The sequence below is a fragment of the Mobula birostris genome, chromosome 14, assembly GCF_030028105.1.
Source record: "Mobula birostris isolate sMobBir1 chromosome 14, sMobBir1.hap1, whole genome shotgun sequence".
In the NCBI taxonomy this organism is placed as follows: Eukaryota; Metazoa; Chordata; class Chondrichthyes; order Myliobatiformes; family Myliobatidae; genus Mobula; species Mobula birostris.
Window position 1 is genome coordinate 68,861,511 of NC_092383.1, and position 23,278 is coordinate 68,884,788.

A 23,278-nucleotide genomic window follows, 5' to 3' on the forward strand; every position below is an offset into this window, starting at 1 on the left:
TCCTATAACACCATGGGCTCTTATCCTGTTTAGCAGTCTCATGTGCGGCACCTTGTCAAAGGCCTTCTAAAAATCCAAGTAATCAACATCCACTGATGGTACTTTGTCTATTCTGCCTGTTATTTCCTCAAAGAAATTCAGCAGATTTATCAGACAAGATTTCCTCTGAAGAAAACATGCTGACTTTGGCCTATTTTATCATGTGCCTCCAAAGTTATCCAAAACCTTATCCCAAATAATGGCCTCCAATATCTTCCCAATCACAGGTCAGGCTAACTGCTATTATTTTCTTTTCTTTCTCCCTTCCTTCACAAAGAGCGGAATGGCAATTGCAATTTTCCAGTCCTCCAGAACCATTCCAGAATCTAGTGATTTGAGAATGATCAATACTAATGCCTCCACAATCCCTTCAGCTCCCCCTTTCAGAAACTTGGGAATGTAGTTCTCAGCTCAATCAATCTGGTTCCCATCCCCCTGCCGAAATAGTTTAAACCTTTCTGAACAGCTCTAGCAAACCTGCCTGCAACGATATTTGTCTTCCCGTTCTTACTGTATAGGTGAAGAGATCCCAATGATCCAGAAATCTGAAGCCCTTCCCCTGCACCAATTTCTCAGCCACGCATTCATCTACCAAATCTTAACTATTCTTACCTCCACTGGCACATGGCAAAGGCAGCAATCTACAGAGTCCCTGCTTTTCAGCATTTACCTAACCCTATATTCTCTCTTCAGGACTTTATCCCTTTTCTGATCTACAATATGTTGTTGGTATCAATATGTACCACGACTTCCAGATGCTCATCCTCTCCCTTTAGAATGTGGTGAACCCAATCGGAGACACCTCTGACCCTGGCACTGGGAGGCAAAACACCATCCAGGTGTCTCTTTCATGTCCATAGAATCTTCTGTCCGCTCTTCTAACTATGTAATCTTCTATCACTACTGCACTTTTCTTCTCCCCTACTTCCCTTCTGAGCCACAGAGCCAGACGGTGCCAAAGACTTGGTCACTGCAGCTTCTCCGTGGTAGGTCCACCCCTCATATCCAAAGCAGTATACTTATTATCAAGGAGAAAGGCCACAAGGCTACTCTGCTCTGGCTGCCTATTCCCTTTCCCGCTCCTGATAGTCACCTGTCTCCTGCACCTTAGGGTTGACCATCTCCCTTGTAGCTCCTATCTTATCAGCTGTAAAGCCAGATCATGCTAAATTTTGTTCGAAGTTCCAAATGAAATTACAAAATGTGGAAATCTGGAATATGTTGACAATTAAAAGAGGCTACTTCATATTCTTTATCAAATCAGACCTGACTAACCAAGACCTTGATTAATTTCAATGACCATTATTGATCTATTGATTTGGAGAAAGATAGTATATTACTTTATTCTTCATTTTCTTTTAAAAACTTATCAATTTTTCTACTTAAAAAATCTCATTATTTTTATTGTTTACTTCAGTCTCTAATGCTTTTAAATTTCCCAATGTTGGAGGCTTTTTTAAAAACATCCAAAGATACTTTCAGCTATGAAAGCTGTCTCTATCGTCAGCTTTCTTTGCTGTATGCATATACAGGGCGTCGCACCTTGGGACTTCCTCACCCAAAGGTGAACCCAAGGATACCTCTCTGTTGGTCTCGAGAGTCTGATAGGCTCCCAGAATCCAACCCAAGTAACTGCAGCTTTGACAAATCTTAGTTGCATATGGGACAAGGGGTGCTTTCGAGCATGATATAGCCCGTTTGCTGGAGATGCTTTTAAGCTAATTTTTAATGAGTATTTATTTTAATTGCTATTAGCTTTATTGGAAATATGCCAGAAAGTTTTGAAAGGTTTTCAGTGCAAACGAGCTCGCAAAATTAAGACGTAACATTAAGATTATTAAAAGCAGGTTTCAAGCATTCGTAGAAAGATTGTGGAGAAACTGATATTTAGCTTGAATTGGAAGTGTATTTCTTCAGGTGTACATTAAGTTAGAAAACAATTTAAAAATACCAGAAGTAATTGAACTTCTAAAGAAATTAATTGACTGTGAGTATTTTGTAAACTGATGACATTTCCTCCTGGGTTTCCTGGATGCCAAGACTTCATCCACTGGAAGCATTTTCTGATGATTTATTCTACACTAACTACTTAAGGTTGTAAACACCTCTATCGAATCTCATAATTTGCTTGGCTTAAGAGAGAGTTACTGTAGCTTTGCGTTTCTCCTTTTAAGTGAAGTCATTTAGACCTAGTTCCATTTTGGTAAAGCTTTTCTACACAAACTTGGGTCATTACTACAACATTTTGCCATGTTTCATACAAAATTTCCTGGGGTACTTTGTGACTCTTTTAATGGAAACACTTCTAATTTGCTCAGCTTTGAACAAAAAAGGCAATTTTTGCCCCATCTTATTCTTCTTAACAAAATGTTTTACTTCAAACTTCAAACAACAGGAATTCTGCAGATGCTGGAAATTCAAGCAACACACATCAAAGTTGCTGGTGAATGCAGCAGGCCAGGCAGCATCTCTAGGAAGAAGTACAGTCGACATTTCAGGCCGAGACCCTTCGTCAGGACGGTCCTGACGAAGGGTCTCGGCCTGAAACGTCGACTGTACCTCTTCCTAGAGATGCTGCCTGGCCTGCTGCGTTTACCAGCAACTTTGATGTGTGTTGCTTCAAATTTCACTGCTTTGAATGTCAATTCTACATCTGTGTCCATTTCTCAATCTGTCCTTCTCATCCTGTAGCCTTCAGATGTTTCATGCTGCTGACCTGACATCTCCCAGAGTCATGACAAACCCCTGAGACATAGCAGTGCCTTAAGCAACGCAATGAAGCAGCCCCGTCCCTCAAACTCTCCAGCAGCTTTAAGAGAAAAAAAAGATTCACCATCACTTTGTTGACTGTCAATGTTAAAGACTTTAGATGTTTCTGGAAGATTTCTGAGAAATGCTAGGTTAGTATTTAAAATGAAACTAATTAAATATTAACTGTTCAAACCTGAAACAAAACACAAGCTTTTATAAACAGAGATAAACAGTCAATGTTTTGGGCAAAGACCATTCATCATGACTACATTATGTCCAGATGAAGGGTCTCGACCCAAAATATCAGCTGTTTATTTCTCAGCACAATGCTGCTTGACCTGCTGAGTTCCTCCAGCATCTGCAGAGTCTCTTGTGTTTAGAAGTAAAAAAGATTTTATCTTCTATCTTGTTCCCCTGCAGCCTTTTACCTACGGAAAGCAATAGGATACTAAATCCTGTGCTATATGCAACTTCAAGTTCATCCCTCAGCACAAAAAAACTGGCATCAATCCACAGACTCAATGGGAGAGTGCAAATGCATCATGCACTGAAAAAGACTAATAGAGAAGTAAATTCAGGACTTCAGCATTTGACCTCGGATGCGCCTGAAGAAACAGAAAAACAAGAACAGAATCACAGGCACCTGCCAGCGAACATGATATAAAGATGCTAGCATTGCAGTCTCTAATTTACTACAAAGACATCAAGGGACTATCCAGCATTTATAAAATAGAGAAGCCCCTACAGCAGCTGGTCATTATCATGAATAGACACAAGAAATTCCGCAAATGCTGGAAATCCAAAGCCACACACACAAAATGCTGGAGGAACTCAGCAGGTCAGGCAGCATCTATGGAAGTGAATAACAGTTGACATTTTGGGCCTTCTTCAGGGCTGGAAAGGATGGGGGAAGAGGGAAGAAAAGGAGGAGAGCTAGAAGGTGATAGACGAAGCCAGGTGGGTGCAAAAGGTAAAGGGCTGGAGGGCTAAGAATCTGATAGGAGAGGAGACTGGACCATGGGAGAAAGGAGAGGAGGGGACCCAGGGGAGGTGAGCAGAGGCAAGGGGCTACAGTGGGGAATAGAAAAAGAGGAAAGGGAGAGGAAACAATTGTTTTACCAGAAGGAGAAATCAAAATTCATGTTATCAGGTTGGAAGCTACCCAGATAGAATATATGGTGTTGCTCCTCCACTCCTGAGGGTGGCCTCACTGTGGCACAAAATGAGGCCATGGACGAAACAAATGTTTGGTCACTGGGAAGTTCCACTTTTGACGGATGGAATGGAGATGCTTGATGAAATGGTCCCCCAATTTACGAAGGGTCTTAGCAATGTAGAGTAGGCTTCATTGGGAGCACCGGACACAACAGACGACCCCAGGAGATTCGCTGGTGAAGTGTTGCCTCACCTGGAAGGACTGTTTGGGACTCTGAATGGAGGTGTGGGAGGAAGTGAATGGGCAGGTGTAGCACTTCTGCTGCTTGCAGGGTTAAGTGCCAAGAGGGATATTAGTGGGGAGGGATGAATGGACAAGGGAATCACAGAGGGAGCAATCCCTGTGGAAAGTGGATGGGGGGGGCGGGTATATTTGGTGGTAGGATCCCTTTGGAGATGGCGGAAGTTGCTGAAAATGATGTGTTAAATGTGGAGGCTTATGGGGTGGTGGGTAGGAAAAGAGGAACTTTATCATTGTTAAGGCATGGGAAGGTAGGGTGAGCACGGAGCTTGAAGAGTTAGGTTTTAAAAACTGAGTACAGGTTTCCCCTACCATCTGAAGGTACAGCGTTCCTATGAAACGGTTCGTAAGCTGAAATGTCGTAAAGCAAAGAAGCAATTACCATTTATTTATATGGAAAAATTTTGTGAGCATTCACAGACCCAAAAATAACCTACCAAATCATGCCAAATAACACATAAAACCTAAAATAACAGTAACATTTAGTAAAAGCAGGAATGATATGATAAATACACAGCCTATATAAAGTAGAAATACTTTTCCACAATCATTACTGAACTGTTCTCCATAGCGAAAATCTCACGCAAGCGCTGTCGGCAGCAAATCTCACGCAAACGCTGTTGGCAAGAACACTCTCCCGAGTAATCTTTAAGCTATGAAGCTGCCAAATCATACCAAATAACACGTAAAAATACACAGCCTATATAAAGTAGAAATAACGTATGTACAGTGTAGTATCACTTACTGGAATCCGGACAGCACCGAGCACACTGATGATGGCGTGTTAGGCTGGGTCGTCGCAGGTTGGGTGATGCAGTGGCCCCCATCCTCCAGGCCGCCGAGCGATACATTGCCGCGAAGCATGCAGGAATGCAGCAGTAGCCAGGAGGTACACAGCACATCTTTAAGAAAAAAGCTGAATTAAACAAGCTAATTAATTAGGTGCTGCCCAACACGTAATTGTCGGCCCAGATCAGTGCCGATTTCCGATTGCGTCGTCTCTGATCTGGGCCGAAAATTATGTGTCGGCGGCACCTAATTAATTAGCATGTTTATTTCGGCTTTTTTCTTAAAGATGTGCTGTGTGCCTCCCGGCTACTGCTGCATTCTCCGCAAATCGGTACAGTATCTGTCCGTGGCCTGGGGGTTGGGGTGGTGGGACACTGGGGTGTCATCTTGTCGCCTGTTTCCATTAGAGCAGGCAGCTCACCTTCTTCTATCTCTGCCTGCCTCGATGTCGAAGGTCAAGGTTCGTCGTCTGCTGTGGCTGATGTGGAAGGCTTGCTTGACTGCTGAGCCTCGCGCATTTTTCTATCACACAGTTCTTTAATAAGGACTCAAACCATCCTGCAAATATCTCCTAAACCGACGTACCCTTTCAAAATTAAAGTCATACTTTATCATTACTCATTCGGTTTTGATTGTTATCCTTTTTCCTTCCAATTGCATCAGCTCTTCATCTGTCAGTTCTTGGTGATGGGATGCCAAAACCTCTTCAACATCATGTTCATCAGCTTCCACAAGCCAAACTCACTTTGTCCTTACTTCGTTCACCACGATCGAAACGCTTAATTATGTCTAGTTTTACCGTAAGTGTAACACCCTTACGAGCTCTTTCAGGTTTTTCCGATACCACAGAACTCATCTTGCAAACGGCTGCTCACAGGCACGTGTTAAAGCAAATCAGTTCCAAATCCGGGGGAGAGCGGCTGCTCGGGGCGCGCGCTTTTATCACACGCTGGTTTTTTTGCGCGATGACTTTTTATCGCGCGCTGAATTTTTTTTCGTAACAGTGAAAACACTTTCTGAAAGCGAAAATAGGGTACTAATGTAGGTCCTTCGTAACAGTGAGGTTTCGTAAAGCGAACATTCGAAAAGCGGGGGACATCTGTATAAAGTTTGTTTTCAAAATACAATTAGTGCACGGTTTTATTCCACAAAAGTGGTTACTTATAATCCATGTCTTTTGAAAACTTATCAGAGTCGCATTCATTGCATATACTTAGCATTGAAACCTTGCTACCTGGTCCCTGCTAAATTGGACCTGACTGTAACGTCTGGTCAGGTTGGGCTGTTGTGTATACTACCCCTGCTCAATACTTAATTTAGTTCAGCATAACTTGTTTAGCATGAGTGCATGTATCCTCTTCTGGTTAAAAGCAATCAATAGGCCATTCAAGTCCCTTTCTTTTTGTCTGCAAATGCTTTAAGTTCAGGTGCTTTATGCGGGGAAAAAAAAGTATTTAGCTCAGTTTAGGTTTGGTTGCTCCATTCAAGTTAGGTTTGTGTTAAGATTTAATTGTATGAAGAAGCAAACTTCTAAAATCTAAACTTACTATGACTTACAGCTAAGCTTATTTTTCAACAAGTAGTGCATTGTTAACCTCTGTTTCATATTGCCATCTCGTATACTAAGCTGGGAAATAATTATGGTGGCCAACTTACATCTATAATATTTATATCACAAGGATAAAATACTCAAGATGAAACAGATCATAAATAAATGAACCAGACGTATCAGATCTGGGACAACATTCAAACGATCTCACTTTACAGATTAACGTATGTAAAAGTCACTCAATGGAACATGTTAAAATCATTGCTGTTACAATTGTTTTTTTCCCCTCTGGCAATAGTTTAAGCCAGTGTAAGCTGCCCTAAATCCAGCCTTGCATTAAAAGGCATTTATGCATATATTAAAGGTGTTAACACTGGACTATCCTGGAAGTATTAAGAGTGCAGTGATGCAACATTTACCTGATAGGTGTCCCAAAGACGGATGGTGCATCGGAGTGGCAGTTCCCGCATCAACAAGTTATTCATCCAACGGAATGCGAACTGTAGGTATTCTACCTCATATTTCCTGAAGTGAAAGTGGACTTGCTCTGTGGAGAAAAATGTTACGCTCATTTTTATATAAATGTCCTATTGTTGCATGAAACACACCTTAAGATAATTTTCTTCATAGCTTTTTCTTTAAGTCAAGCATGCTAATGCCAGAGCTAACCAAGCAATAGATTCCAGGTTCAAGTACATGTCCATCCAGCTTGATTCAAATGAAATCCAGATTAAGATGGTGCTGCAGAAGGCGGGCAACAAGTTACTGGCAGTTCCCAAAGCAAGAAACAGAAGTAAATACTTTATTACTAACACTTTTATGGTAAAAAAATATGGTAAATGACCACTGTGAGCAAAGTCAAAGCTGAATTGAGGGTCAAAGAGAGAGGGTGCGAGTCGAGGAGAGGTCGACGCATGTTCAAGATGGAGCTGGAGTGAGGTCGGGGCACGTTTGAAATAGAGTTGGTGTGTGCTGAGCGGAGAAAAGTCAGGGCAGAGGAGAGGTAGATTTGGAGCTCACCCAACTAAACTGAGAATGAGGTTTGATCGATCTAAGCACCGTGCCAATTTGGAAAGGGTGGGTACAGACCAAAACATGGAGGCAAGGTCCAGGCCCAAAGCGTATTGATGCAACAGGGCTTGGGTCTTAGAGCGAAGAATAATCTGATGTTTGGACAATTTAAACGCCAGTCCAGGTGAATTGAAAAGACATGGTGTTGGGACCACTGGCGAAGGTCGGGCCAGTTCTGCTCATTGCTCTGCATCATTTACTCTTTGCTGCACTGAGGCCAAAGCCATGGGCCTGCTCCAGGGTTAGTGTCTAGTTCTAATGCCTTTGGCTTACTTTATTGTTTGCATGATTTTTTTTCTCTCTCTCAGCACATTGGGTGTTCGTCTTTTTTTTTAATGGGTTCTTTTGGGTTTCCTGTTTTGCAGCTGCCTGTAAGGAGACATATCTGAGGTCTGTATCATGCATACATACTTTGATGATAAATATTGTTTGAATTTTGAAATAGTAGTAGGATCATGACATACTGTAAACTTCAATAACCATGAAATGAAAACTTTGTTTTTAATTTCTATCCTGTGATACTTGCTAGATATATTGTGAATGCATGATCAGCTCAATCCAGTAAATACGTTGTAAAATGCTCACTATCGAAGTTTAGGAACAGTTAGGCAACATGTAAGTACATTGCTGAAGATGGTAATGTTCACCATTTGTACCTGGCAAAATATAGTGCCTTTCGGCAAAAACCTCTTCTGAAAACAAAAACTGCATTTTACCAGGTCCTGAGAAAAGAATCTCCCCCAATGAACATTGAAATGTACAGTACTGTGAAAAAGTCTTAGGCAGCCTAGCTATACATGAGACTAAGACTTTTGTACAGTACCGTATTTGTCAATGTAGAGTGGAGAGTGAGTTTGTAAATCTGATGGGAGCATGGGATGATTGAAATGGCAAGGGTGGAGCACTGTAGGAGAGGTATGGGACAGGTGGCAGAGAAGGAGTGCCAGGGATGGGGATGCTTTGGGTACAGACACACCAAGCCCTGAGACACTAGGCAAAGTTATTCAATTCAAAATAGGTGGTTTATTGATCATTATAGAATGTCTCTCTGGTTCTTCACGATCCTTCCCCTTTTCCAAACATGATTCCCCTCTCCCTGCCCCCTTCCCACTCTCAGTCAACAATTAGAGACTTATACCAGAATCAGGTTTATCATCGCTCATGTGTCATTAGTACAATACAACACATAAAATCACTACAGTATTTTGCAAAAGTGTCTGGTGAAAAGTTCATGGTGCCATAACCTAGCTCACCCTACACACCTGAGAATTATATTCTAGAATTTCCTCCCAGAATCGATTTAGCATCTCCTACTTCAATTTTAAGAATATCTTATTTGGTTTGTCATTTAACTTAATCATATTACACCTGCATGAATTTCTTCAAGATAATAGTTAATTTGAGAATATTAAAACATGAAACAATGAGCATGTGAAGTCCAGTTATATTCTGTGATAAGAAATACAAAGGAACTGAGAGAGATAAGATTTCTTAAAAAATATTATACTCATTTTTAGATAAAACAAATGTCCTATGGTGGTTAACGGTTATATTAGTTTAAAAAACAGAAATGGACCTAGTTAGAGAGTTACACTGCAAATATAGACTTAGAGATTTAGAATATACAAACTTTGTAATCACTGGATGACCACTTTATTATATTATGCAGTTTTATCATAAACATGAACATAAGTTACACTGTATGAATTCATACACTATTATGACACAGACATATCCAAAATAAACAAGGCTACAGTCATAAAGTCAAGCTAGAACTGTCACATGGACCAAGAAAGCAATATGAAGTTGTATCATGAAATAGTGTATCCAAATTCATGCTCAAAAGGAGGGTGGAGTAAAGTCAAGATGGCAGTAAACGGCGACACCTTTGCTTGCATTTTAGGAAACAGCTATCTTTGATATCTCTTTTATTCCCCCCTTTTCATGGTTTTTTTGAAGACCCTGACCTGGAGTTACACTCTGACTTCGGTTATTTGCAGGAATTGGAACCACCTCCCCACCCCGGGCCTCACGACCGGCCGCTTTTTGATATCCCAAGGACGCAGCCTGGAAGACTAGTGCACCTTCAGGGTACTGGATTTTCGTAGCTTTAGAGATGGGCTTATTCCAGGCCGGTGCCCGTAACTGAGGCTTCACTGGAGAACACAGAACATCGGGAGCAGCGGTTTGGCTGCTGGCTGTGTGTCCAGAGACCTGAGCTCTCTGGGCGCAGAGCTTGGAAAAAGTGACACAACAGACTTTTAACATCATAAATCAGCAAGTTGCTTGTTATGTCTCCCTTCTTGCTATGAAACGGGGACACCACTTTTTCCCTTATTAGGGATAGAGAGCGCCTCTGGTATGTCGAATTACCGATGAACGAGTAGTCTTTGGGGTACTGCAAGTCTGTGTCTTTATTGATGTTTTGCTGCATGCTTGAGTGCTTGGTGGAGGGTGCTGATGTTTTTTTCCCCCCCTGTGGGGGACGGGGGTCATTGCTTCGGTGCTGCTTGTGCATGGGAGGGGGAACAGGGGAGGGCGGCTTTGGGGTTCTAATGTTTAACTGTCATTCATCCTTTGGGGCACTCTTCTGTTTTCGTGGATGTTTGCAAAGGAAAAAAAATTCAGGATGTATATTGTATACGTTTCTCTGACATTAAATGTACCTATTGAATCTATTTAAATACAGGTTTCCCCCTCCATCCGAAGGTAGAGCGTTCCTACGAAATGGTTCGTAAGCCGGAATGTCGTAAAGTGAAGAAGCAATTACCACTTATTTATATGGGAAAAATTTGTGAGCGTTTGCAGACCCAAAAAAAACCTACCAAATCATGCCCAATAACACATAAAACCTAAAATAACAGTAACATATAGTAAAAACAGGAATGATATGATTGCTTGTGCATGCAGCCTAGTACAGCCGTTCCGATCTATTCTTACTTTCTTCTTCTTACTTTTTAATTTACGTTATTTTTTGTATTTTTTTTTCTCACGGTAACACGTAGAAGCTGCACCCTCTCTAACATGCTGGTAGAGAGAGTTTTATTTGGGTTTTCTTTAGCGCTGGAAATGGTTACATCCCGACACGCGGGACAGAAGCAAGGTTGCATTGTGTATTTCACAGACCAGTAAAGACCGGCTGGCTTAGCAAACGGAGCGGTAGACACCCCTGCTGAAATCCGGACGAAAACACACAGAGGGGGATCACAAAGCCGAGGAAAGAGGACCAGGTCGAGACAACAGAGACTTTTGGAGAAGAGGAGTTCGGTGGGTAATAACGTTCCGGCTGACCGGAAGTGCACTGAGAGCGGTAAGCGTAAAGGAGTTCAGTGCTTACTGTTCTGGCTAACAACGACTGGTGCAATCTGGGGTATATTATGATCGAGGGACGTGTTTGCAGACTGGATATTGAACTTTTTACTGTTGGACTTCGGCCACATTCCACCGTAATACAACACTTGGCAGCACGGGAGGTCGTTCCTGCCTGTGGCCATCGAACGTGCAGCTCCTCCCGTGGAGGGTCAGACACCCCGAGCCAATAGACTGGTCCTGGACTTATTTTCCATTTGGCATAGTTTGCATTTTGGTGTTTGATGGTTGGGATTTTTTGCATTGCTATATTTACGCTCTATTCTTGGTTGGTGCGGCTGTAACAAAACCAAATTTCCCTCGGGATTAATAAAGTATACTTATCTATCTATCTATCTATAAATACACAGCCTATATAAAGTAGAAATACTTTTCTATAATCATTGCCGCACTGTCCACCGTAGTGAAAATCTCACGCAAGCGCTCTCGGCAGAAAATCTCATTCAAGTGCTCTCGGCAGAAACACTCTCTCCAGTAACCTTTAAGCCAGTGGTCCCCAACCACCGGGCCACGGACCGGTACCGGGCCGCAAAGTATGTGCGACCGGGCCGCGAGGAAACAATATGATTTGGCGATATGAGTCAGCTGCACCTTTCCTCATTCCCTGTCACACCCACTGTTGAGCTTGAACGCACGCGAGGTCATTACCCATACGTCATCCATTTCAGCGCGGGAAGGAGATCAACTCCCTCAGCTTGCAAATGACAGCGGGCTGAAAAGTGTGTTTGACATAACATCTCTGCCAGCATTCTGGATCAAATTCAAGGCTAAATATCCTGAGATAGCCACGAAAGCACTGAAAACATTGCTTCTACTTCCAACATTTTTCTGCAATGAATGCAACGAAAACTAAATTGCAGAATAGACTGGACATAAGGAACCCCCTTTGAGTATCGCTGTCTCCCATCACCCCTCGATGGGACCGTCTTGTTGCAGGGAAACAAGCCCAGGCTCCCACTGATTCAGCGATATTGGTGTGTTGCAATGATTTTATATGTTCATACAGGGAAAATATGTGCTGTGTGTTTAATATCCAAATGTTACTTAAAATGTTGTAATGCTATTGCCTTATATAACCATATAACAATTAGAGCACGGAAACCAGCCATCTCTGCCCTTCTAGTCCGTGCTGAACGCTACTCTCACCTAGTCCCACCAAGCTGCACTCAGCCCACAACTCTCCATTCCTTTCCTGTCCATATACCTATCCAATTTTTCTTTAAATGATAATATCGAAACTGCCTCTACCACTTCTACTGGAAGTTCGTTCAACACTTACTTCACTTAAGAAGAAAAGCCGAAATAAGGCGGCATGTAATTAATTAGCTTGTTTATTTCAGCTTTTTTTCTTAAAGATGTGCTGGGTGGGTCCCAGCTACCACTGCATGGTTCGCGGATCGGTATCGGTCTGCGGCCCGGAGGTTGGAGTGGTGGGACACTGAGGTGTCATCTCATTGTCATCTATTTCCATCAGGGCAGGCAGGTCATCTTCTTCTATGTCTGTCTGCCTCGATGTTGAAGGTCGAGGTTCGTCGTCTGCTGTGGCTGATGGGGAAGGCTTGAAAAACGACAGTATGCTTGACTGCTTAGCCTCACACATTTTTCAATCACACAGTTCTTTGTAAGCACTCAAACCATCCTGCAAATATGCCCTAAGCCTACGTACCCTTTCAAAATTAAAGTCGTACTATTCTGCAATCATTGCAGCGAAAATCTCACGCAGTTGCTTCACGTTCAGTTCCTGGACGACTTCACTTTCTGTCTGTTCGCTACTGCATTCAGTTTCCATTGTTATCCTTTTCTCTTCCAATTGCATCAGCTCTTTATCTATCAGTTCTTGGTCATGGGATGCCAAAACCTCTTCAACATCACCTTCGTCAACTTCCACAAGCCATACTCACTTTGTCGTTACTTCATTCACCACGATCGAAATGCTTAATTATTTCTAGTTTTACGCTAAATGTAACACCTTTATGAGCTCTTTTAGGCTTTTCTGATACCTTAGAACTCATTTTGCTAACCAATGCTCAAAATAAATCAAGATAAAGCACAGATGCTCACAGGCATGTGTTTAAGCAATGCCGGCTAGAATGCAGTTCCGGGGGAGGAGCTTGGCTGCTCGGGGCGCGCGCTGCCTTTTATCGCGCACTGCTTTTTTCGCGCACTGCCTTTTTTCGTAACAGTGAAAACACCTTCTGTTAGCAAAAACAGGTAACTAATGTAGGTCTTTCGTAACAGCGAGGTTTCGTAAAGCGAACATTCGAAAAGCGGAGGACACCTGTACTGTTAGAGAAGCATTCACTTTATGAAAACCTCTGACAGAAAGTGAACACGATGCCATGCTGGTAAAGGGGTTGTGTGCATACATGCCCAATTACCACCACAGAATGCAGAGTAGCGAGATTATAATGTAAACTAGTGTATGATGCTGATGTGAAGCCTTTGCTTCCATTTTGTAACTGCACTTTCCTCAAGGGAGTTGAGGAGAAAGCACAAAAGGAAGAGGATGCTACAACAAAGATCTCCCCTTTGACATGATCAGAATACTTATCAGCAATATGAGTAACACCTAACCCTTCACTGTTCAATATGCTCTACATCTCAAGATTCAAAAAACTTTATTGTCATTCTAACCATACATCAGCTCTGCAGGGCAGAATGAGACAGCATTCCTCAGGGGCAGTGCAATCATAACATAACAAACGCAACACTAAATAATAAACATAACAATAAATAGTAAAACACAACAGCCACATGTCAGTTAAATCAGTTATAAGTGTCCAGTGCAAGTTAAAGGTGTCCAAAGCAGAGTTAGGTGGAGCAGCTATTTAGCAGTCTGACTGCCTGTGGGAGGAAGCTGTTTAGTAGCCTTGTGGTTTTAGTTTTGATGCTCCTGTAACATTTGCCTGATGGCAGAAGAACAAACAGTTCATGGAGAGGGTGTGAGGGGTCTTTAATGATGTACCGTGTCTTCTGGAGGCATCGACTCTGAAAGAGATCTTGGACAGAAGGTAGGGAGACCCCAATAACCTTCTCTGCTCCCCTAACCACCCTCTGCAAGGCTTTTTTGTCGACAGCACTGCAGCTGGAGTACCAGGTTGTGATGCAAGAGGTCAGCACACTCTCAACCACGCCTCTGTAGAATGTAGTTAAGATGTTAGTGGGGAGTGATGCTTGTTTAAACTTCCTCAGAAGGTGCAATCTCTGCTGGGCCCGTTTCACAATCCCAGTGGTGTTCCTGGACCAGATGAGATTGTCCGAGATCTGCACCCCAAGGAACTTAATGTTTTCCACTCTCTCCACTGTGGAGCTGCTGATGCTGAGGAATGTGTGCTCAGGCTGAGACCGTCTGAAATCGACGATCATCTCCTTGGTTTTGGTGACATTAAGCATCAAGTTGTTATCCCTGCACCAGCTCTCTAGGTGTCTGACCACTAATATCATAATACTCTTGTCCAGACAACATTTAGGTTTTTCCTATTAGTTTACTCCAGAAGTGGGGTTAAAAAAAATCACTAAATGCATGATCAAGTCCATTTGATTAATTCAGTTATTAAGGAATACAAAATGAAACTCATTAATATTGTAATTTTGTGTCTGATATTCATATACATTTTTCCTTCTCCAGTGGCTGGAGAATGCAAGATTGTTAGCCCTCCAAATGAGGAAAATATAGATAGTCTTGGCGAGGCGGGAGGGTGTTAGATATTCAGCAGCCATGTACCTTCAAGTTTCACACTATATCATTTCAAACTTGACAACTCCAATCTGATCATTACGTTCTATCTTTGAATGAAACATGGCTTACTCCTAGCATGCCAGATACAGCAATGACACTGGAGAGCTTCTTGATTTACAGAATGGACTAAACCGCTGATTTGGAAAAGGCAAAAGATGGAGGTGGGTGTTTCATGATACTCTCTTGTGGTACTCCGATATGGCGTTTTCACTGAACTCATGTACCCCCAACCCTGAACACCTAATGGTCAAATGCTGTCCATTCTACTTACCAAGGGTGTTCTCCTCTAATCCGACTCTAATCCTGGCCGTAGTTTACATACCACCAGCAGCCGACTCTAATCAAGTGCTTGAGATACTGCCTGATGCCATTTCCAAATATGAAACAGTCCACCCCAATACATTTCCAATAATAGATGAGGACTTCAATCAGGCTGTTTCAAGAAAACCCTGCCCAATTACTACTAGCACATAACCTGTAGAACTAGAGGTCCCAACACACTCAACTACTGTTATATTAAGACAAGGAATGCCTGCTGTTCCATGCCCAGACTCAGACTTGCATACAGGAAGAGGCTAAAGAGCAAAGCTCCAGAGATTGGAACAGCAAAGAAGTGGTTGTAAGAGGCAGAGGAGCAGCTATGGGATTGCTTCGTGATGATGGACTGGGAAATGTTCAAGGACTCACCTGTGATTCTGAATGAATACATCATGGCTGTCACGGACTTTATTAAAACTGTTGTAGATGAGTGTATCCCCACAAAATCATTCAGTCTTCCCCAATGAGAAGCCCTGGACGAACAATGAGATCTACAATCTGCTGAGGGTCAGATCAAAGGCATTCAAGTCTGGTGACCAAGAAAGTTACAAGAGGTCCAAGTATGATCTTCAGAAAGCCATCTCATGGGTGAAGAGGCAATTCCGGACTAAACTTGAATCATCCAAGGATGCTTAATAGTTGTGGCAGGACTTGAATGCCATCATTTCTTACTACTTATCTGCTGATGCCCTGGAACTCCTATCAGCAGTGAATCAGAATCACAAAAGCAGCAATCTGAGCTTCCAAGACAGCAGTGAGGATACTGATCGACATACTTTTGGTTATAATGAAATCTCTGACGTTAAGCTCCACACTGAACATCATAAAGAGCTCCACAGAAATGCTAATGCAGGTAAGTCGATGATTCATTTTAGAAAGAAAGGGTTCCATGTTCTGCAATAAGCCCAATGTCAAACTTCAGGTTGAATCCTCTATGTTCTTTGTTGCTATGTGCAGGCTTTTTGGCTTTTTGACTGGGATTCCAGTGATTATTGTGCCCATCAAGCTTCACTGTATGGATCTGCTCAAAGTTCTCATCAGAATCTTCTTAATAGACACTCAGAGTGAACTGCCACCACTCGATTAATTTCTCCACATCTTGGTATCTGGGTATTTGTGCCCAGTGTCTTACACTTGACAACCCCTACTTTAAAATTGCCCCTGTCAGCCTCATAGATGTTGAGAACACAAAATCAAGTGCCATAGATCTTCATCACCTTACATAGGACACACAGGAAACAGGCTATTTGACCAAATGCGCACATGTTGCAATTTTTGCTCCATTACAGCTACTTCCTATCTTTCCACATCCAAAGATATTAGCATTACTACTACTTTCTCATTGGCATGCTTATCCAGTCTCTCCTTAAATGCACCTATTCTAATCACTTCAGCCACTCTTTGTGGTATATACAGATCTACACAGTGAGCACTTTGAGAAAAGAAGTTACTTCTGAATTCCCTACTGGATTTCTCAGTGCCCATTTTAACTCTATGTATTTTTCCTGTTATGTAACCACTGCATTTCTACACCTTATCTGAATTATCTCCACTGCTTCAACATCATTTTCACAATTTTGGTACAGACTTCATGCAGCTTTCATTTGTGTGACTTAACTGAGGTCCAACACAAAGTTAGCATAGCTTCCCAAGTTATTAATTCTATAGGTAATTGAATTTTAAATGTGTACTGATGTAATTAAAAAGCAAGCCTTCCTAAACATTGTTCCCCCAAGAACTGTTGTAATGTTTAAAGTCTAAGTAATTAAAAGGGTAAAGTATTTCAACAATTTGCTAGTTAGTGGATGAGAACAAAGTTCACATTCAATAGCTCTGAAGACAACTGCAAATTGAATCAGGCATCTCTTCAAGGTTCACATAAAATTGAATCTACTCTGCACTTACTGCAGTAAATTGCAATTTTGTGAAACGTATGAGGCTTTTTATAGTGCTGAAGCAGCAATCACAACAGGAAGATTGTAGACACAGTGAAAACCGTTCCATTGTTAACAGCAGACTGCCTCAGCATTCAAAATAAAATATGCATTTCTGCTTTTATGATAGTCCTGTGCATAAACTGTATGACAGAAATATGTGATAAATGCAAGTAATTCAACTTCATCGCATAGCTTTCTAGAAATAATAATTCTGTTACCATCCCAAGGGTTAACAAACAGCATGGAATATATTTTCTCAATAATTCAATATGACAAATGCCAGAATTTTTAAATCTATAAATGATATTCCCATTATTTTAATACAATTAATATTGGCTAATATTGTTTTATTATTGTCACGTGTACCAAGGTAAGGTGAAAAGCTCGTCTTGCAGATTATACAGATCAAGTCATTACTCAGTGAATTAAGCTAAAATAAGGTAAAACAATAAAAAGGGAATGAAGTGTAACTGCTACAGAAAAGTGTAGTGCAGGTAACTGATACTGTCCAAGATCATAATGGGGTAAATTGTAAGGCCAAGAGTCCATCTTATCGTAAAAGATCTCCATTGAAGTGTTTAATAACAGTGGAAAATAAACTGTCCTTGTGTTTGCTGGTATATGCTTTGAGGGTCTCATATCTTCTGCATGATGAAAGGGGGAGAAGAAAGAATATCCAGGGTGCGTGGGGTCTTTGATTAAGTTGGTTGCTTTACAGAGCAGTGACTGATTCACAGGAGGCAAAAAGTGGGAATGAAGGGAGCCTTTTCTAGTTGGCTGCTGGTGACTAGTGGTGTTCCACAGGGGTCTGTGTTGGGACCGATTCATTTTACGTTATACGTCAATGACTTGGATGACGGAATTGATGGCTTTGTTGCAAAGTTTGCAGATGATATGAAGATAGGTGGAGGCATGGTATTGAGGAAGTAGAGAGGCTACAGAAGGACATATTAGAAGAATGGGCAAAGAAGTGGCAGATTGAATACAGTGTCAGGAAGTGTATGGTGATGCACTTTGGTCGAAGAAATGAAAAGGTTGACTATTTTCTAAATAGAGAAAAAATACAACAATCTGATGCGCAAAGTGTTTTGAGATTCCTTATGAAGGATTTCCAAAAGGTTAATTTGCAGGTTGAGTCTGTGGTGAGGAAGGCAAATGCAATGATAGCTTTCGTTTCAAGAGAACTAGAATATAAAAGTAAGGATATAATGTTGAGAAATTACAAACACCGGTGAGGCCTCACTTGTAGAGTATTGTGAGCAGTTTTGGGTCCCTTATCTTAGAAAGGACATGATGAAACTGGAGAGTTCAAAGGAGGTTCATGAAAATGATTCCAGGATTGAATAGCTTGTCATTGTTAAGTGTTAGTGGTGTTAGGTAAATTGGGCAGATAAATCCCCAGGGCCAGGTGGTCTGCATCCCAGAGTGCTTAAGGAAGTGGCCCAAGAAATAGTGGATGCATTAGTGATAATTTTTCAAAATCTTTGGATTCTGGATTAGTTCCTGAGGATTGGAGGGTGGCTAATGTAACCCTGCTTTTTAAAAAAGGAATGAGTGAGAAACTGGGGAATTATAGACCAGTTAGCCTAACATCAGTGGTGGGGAAAATGCTAGAGTCAGTTATCAAAGATGTGATAACAGCACATTTCGAAAGCAGTGAAATCATTGGACAAAGTCAGCATGGATTTGTGAAAGGAAAATCATGTCTGACGAATCTTATAGAATTTTTTGAGGATGTAACTAGTAGAGTGGATAGGGGAGAACCAGTGAATGTGGTATATTTGGATCTTCAAAAGGCTTTTGACAAGGTCCCACACAGGAGATTAGTGTGCAAACTTAAAGCGCACAGTACTGGGGGTATGGTATTGATGTGGATAGAGAATTGGTTGGCAGACAGGAAGCAAAGAGTGGGAATAAACGGGACCTTTTCAGAATGGCAGGCAGTGACTAGTGGGGTAACGTAAGGCTCAGTGCTGGGACCCCAGTTGTTTACAATATATATTAATGACTTAGATGGGGGAATTAAATGCAACATCTCCAAGTTTGAGGATGACACGAAGCTGGGCGGCAGTGTTAACTGTAAGGAGGATGCTAGGAGGATGCAGGGTAACTTGGATAGGTTAGGTGAGTGGGCAAGTTCATGGCAGATGCAATTTAATGTGGTTAAATGTGAGGTTATCAACTTTGGTGGCAAGAACAGGAAAACAGATTATTATCTGAATGGTGGCCGATTAAGAAAAGGGGAGGTGCAAGGAGACCTGGGTGTCATTGTACACCAGTCATTGAAAGTGGGCATGCAGGTACAGCAGGCGGTGAAAAAGGCCAATGGTATGCTGGCATTCATAGCAAGAGGATTTGAGTACAGGAGCAGGGAGGTTCTACTGCAGTTGTACAAGGCCTTGGTGAGACCACACCTGGAGTATTGTGTACAGTTTTGGTCCCCTAATCGGAGGAAAGACATTCTTGCCAAAGAGGGAGTACAAAGAAGGTTCACCAGATTGATTCCTGGGATGGCAGGACTTTCATATGAAGAAAGACTAGATCGACTAGGCTTATACTCGCTGGAATTTAGAAGATTGAAGGGGGATCTTATTGAAACGTATAAAATTCTAAAGGGATTGGACAGGCTAGATGCAGGAAGATTGTTCCTGATGTTGGGGGAAGTCCAGAACGAGGGGTCACAGTTTAAGGATAAAGGGGAAGCCTTTTACGACTGAGATGAGGAAAAACTTCTTCACACAGACACTGGTGAATCTGTGGAATTCTCTGCCACAGGAAACAGTTGAGGCCAGTACACTGGCTATATTTAAGAGGGAGTTAGGTATGGCCCTTGTGGCTAAAGGGATCGGGGGGATGGAGAGAAGGCAGGTACAGGGTTCTGAGTTGGATGATCAGCCATGATCATACTGAATGGCGGTGCAGGTTCGAAGGGCCGAATGGCCTACTCCTGCACCTATTTTCTATGTTTCTATGTCATATGAAAAGCACTTGAAGGCTCTGGGCCTGTATTCACAAGAATTCAGAGGAATGAAGGGTGACCTCATTGAAACCTATCGAATGGTGAGAGGCCTTGAAAGAGTGGATGTGGAGAGGATGTTTCCTATGATGGGAGAGTCTACAACTAGAGGACAGAGCCTCAGAATGGAGTGGTGTCCTTTAAAAACGGAAATGAGGAGGACCTTCCTGAGCTAGGCACTGGTGAATCTGTGGAATTCTTTGCCACAGGCAGCTGTGAAGGACAAGTTTTTATGGATATTAAAGCAGAGATTGATAGATTCTTGATTGGTCAAGGCATGAAGGGATTCAGGGAGAAGACATGAAACTGTATCTGAGAGGAAAACAGGATCAGCCACGACAAAATGGCAGAACAGACTTGGTCAAATGGCCTAATTCTGCTCCTATATTCTATGGCTTTTATTGAGACAGCGAGAAGTATAGACAGAGTTCATAGAGGGGAGATTAGTTCCTGTGATGCCCTGAGCTGTGTCCATAACTCAGCTGTTTCTTGTGGGTACGTATAGAGCAGTTGCCATAACAAGCCACCATGCATCCACAGAATGGTTTTCCGGTGCATCAATAAAAAAAATGAAAAGGGTCAATTGGGACACGCCGAATTTTTTTCAGCTTCCTGAAGTATGGGCGTGGATAAGCTTCCTTGGCCGTGACATCAATATGGCAGGGCAAGGACAAGCTATTGGTGATGATTACACCGCAGTACTTGAAGCTCTCACCTCAGCACAGTTGATGTAGATAGGAGCATGTGCACCACCCACCTTTGTAATGTCAATGACCAGCACTTCTGTGTTGTTGACATTGAGGAAAGGGTTATTGTCATGACAGTATTTCACTAAATTGTGTTTCCTTGAACTCCAACTCATCATTATTTGAGATACAGTCCACTACAGTGGTATCATTGCAAACTTATAGTTGGAGTTAGAGCAGAATCTGGCGATGAGGTCACGAGTAAACAGGGAGTAAAGTAGAGGGATGCACTGCTGTTGGAGATCTTGCCCAACTTGGTTTTGTAACTCTTTATAGTATGTCAGCCCTGACACAGCTGATGACCAGGCAGAGACTCTATTTTGGACTGGTACTTTCTCTTAGCATCTCTGATAGGTTGCCAGTAAATCAATTTTTTTCTTCCGGCAAAATCTATATTTTTTCCACCTGTTTAAAAATACTCCTTCTCTATCTTCGTATAAGTGTTAATTTGAAGATGATTCTAGGCATACAATGAAAAAGGAGTTTTACAGCAGTTGCTTCTCCTTCATTCTTCACTTTAAAATATATGGCCAAAGCAGTTACAAAAAAACACACATTTTATTGATTTAATAAATAACTTTTCAATAATGACCAAATCTGACTTGCATTTTTTTTCAAAAACTTGCTTTATAGCTGAACATAAAACTTAGTTTATTTCAATTTGATTACTGCTATAATCAAATAGGGAAATCCTCACCCCCCCCCTCCAAAAAAAAGCCCTAAAATTGTGACACTATCTACGGAAATCAGTATTGACAGCCAGAATGTAGTTCAAATAAATTCCTGCTGACAACACAGCAATGTTAAAATCTGTTGTTGAACAACAGATTAAACACAATCTCAACACCAGTGATATTGAACAAGTTGTGCAATATGATTGGTTGAGTGTCACTGGGAAAACTGCTTATATTGGCAAGTACAAAGCCAGGTTCTTTAAGGTGCTAATAAGAAAATATAGTTGGCCCTCCGTATCCGCAGATGCAACCAACCATGGATAGAAAATACTGTACAAGTATCCCCCGCTATCCAAAAGTACAGCGTTCCTATGAAACCTTTCATAAGCTGAACCCAAAAAATAACCTACCAATTCATACCAAATAACGCATAAATCCTAAAATAACACTAACATACAGTAAAAGCAGGAACGATATGCTACTAGCAGAAGCAATAGTAACATTGGCAGCTTTCAACATTCTTTCTCTCTGCATGTAAACAGTACAAATGGTGGGTGCAGGCAAGTTCAACGCACGCACAATGTCTTTACTTCGTTCACCACCATCGAAATGCTTAATTACGTCCAGTTTTACGCTAAGCGTAACATCCTTATGAGCTCATCTTCAGCTTTTCTGATACCTTAGGACAAATCTTGCTAACGGATGCACAAAATAAATCTAGAAAAGCACTCTCGCTGCTCGGGGTGCGCGCTGCCTCTATACTGGCTCGCTGCAAAACAAATGCTGAACACTATTTTTGCTTTTCGTAGCACCCTCACCAGCTCTCTTAGGCTTTTATATAAGGGACTTGAGTATCCGTGAATTTTGGTATCCGCGGGGGGTCCCAGAAGCAATCCCCCAAGGATACGGAGGGCTGACTGTAATGAACTTGAAGGGGAGAATTTTGAGTGAAAAATTCGACCCAATGCATATCCTTTTACCAAGGGAAAGCAAATATTCTTGTTTATAGTGAAAGACCAAGCATGTAACTAGCTAAGGAAATTTTATTAAGATCTTGATACAAGTGATTTTTTGTTTAAAACAGTGCAATGAGAATCAGAGCTTTCTTTTCAAATTTTTGATTAAATTCCATGACAAAATGATATCAGCAAGATACAGAAGCCTGAAGGCACACACTCAGTGATTCAGGAACAGCTTCTTCCCCTCTGCCATCCGGTTCCTGAATGGACTTTGAAGCTTTGGACACTACCTCACTTTTTTAAACATACAGTATTTCTGTTTTTGCACATTTCTAATAATCTATTCAATATACTTAATTGATTTACTTGTTCATTTATTACTATGTTTTATTTTATTTATTATTATTTGTTTCTCTCTCTGCGCTAGATTATGTATTACATTGAACTGCTGCTGCTAAGTTAACAAATTTCACGTCACATGCCGGTGATAATAAACCTGATTCTGACTGATACTGCAAATAGCTTAACATCTTGCTATATTGGTTGGTATTGAGAGTGTCTCAACAGTTCTGTGAAGCTAGTGGTAAAGTCTGTAACAGGATTTAGAAACTGATAGTATTTTTTTCTGACATAAATAAAATAACATTGTTCATGATAACTACATGGAAGATATTTGTATCTTCAGGTTAAAAAAATAAAATTTAATTACTGTAAGGCCAGGACACTGTCACTGATCATAGCCAAGTGCAACTTTAAAAAAAAATCGTGGCTACTCGGTTTCCTTCTTTTCCCAATCTTCCATTGCTTAAACCAGAAGGCAGATACATTTACTTCAAATATTTCATAGTAATTTTAAGATCTGCAA

At 41.5% G+C, this 23,278-nt stretch overlaps 1 protein-coding gene across 3 annotated transcripts in view; it reads right to left on the reverse strand.

Annotated features, from left to right (window-relative positions):
* LOC140209958 (TBC1 domain family member 22B-like) overlaps positions 1-23,278 on the reverse strand; it is a 375,770-nt gene that overhangs the window by 86,965 nt on the left and 265,527 nt on the right. For all 3 annotated transcript variants that reach the window (XM_072278648.1, XM_072278647.1, XM_072278649.1), the window contains one exon: positions 7,004-7,131. In XM_072278648.1, the coding sequence (XP_072134749.1) occupies positions 7,004-7,131 (128 nt within the window). The remainder of the gene's footprint in view (positions 1-7,003; positions 7,132-23,278) is intronic.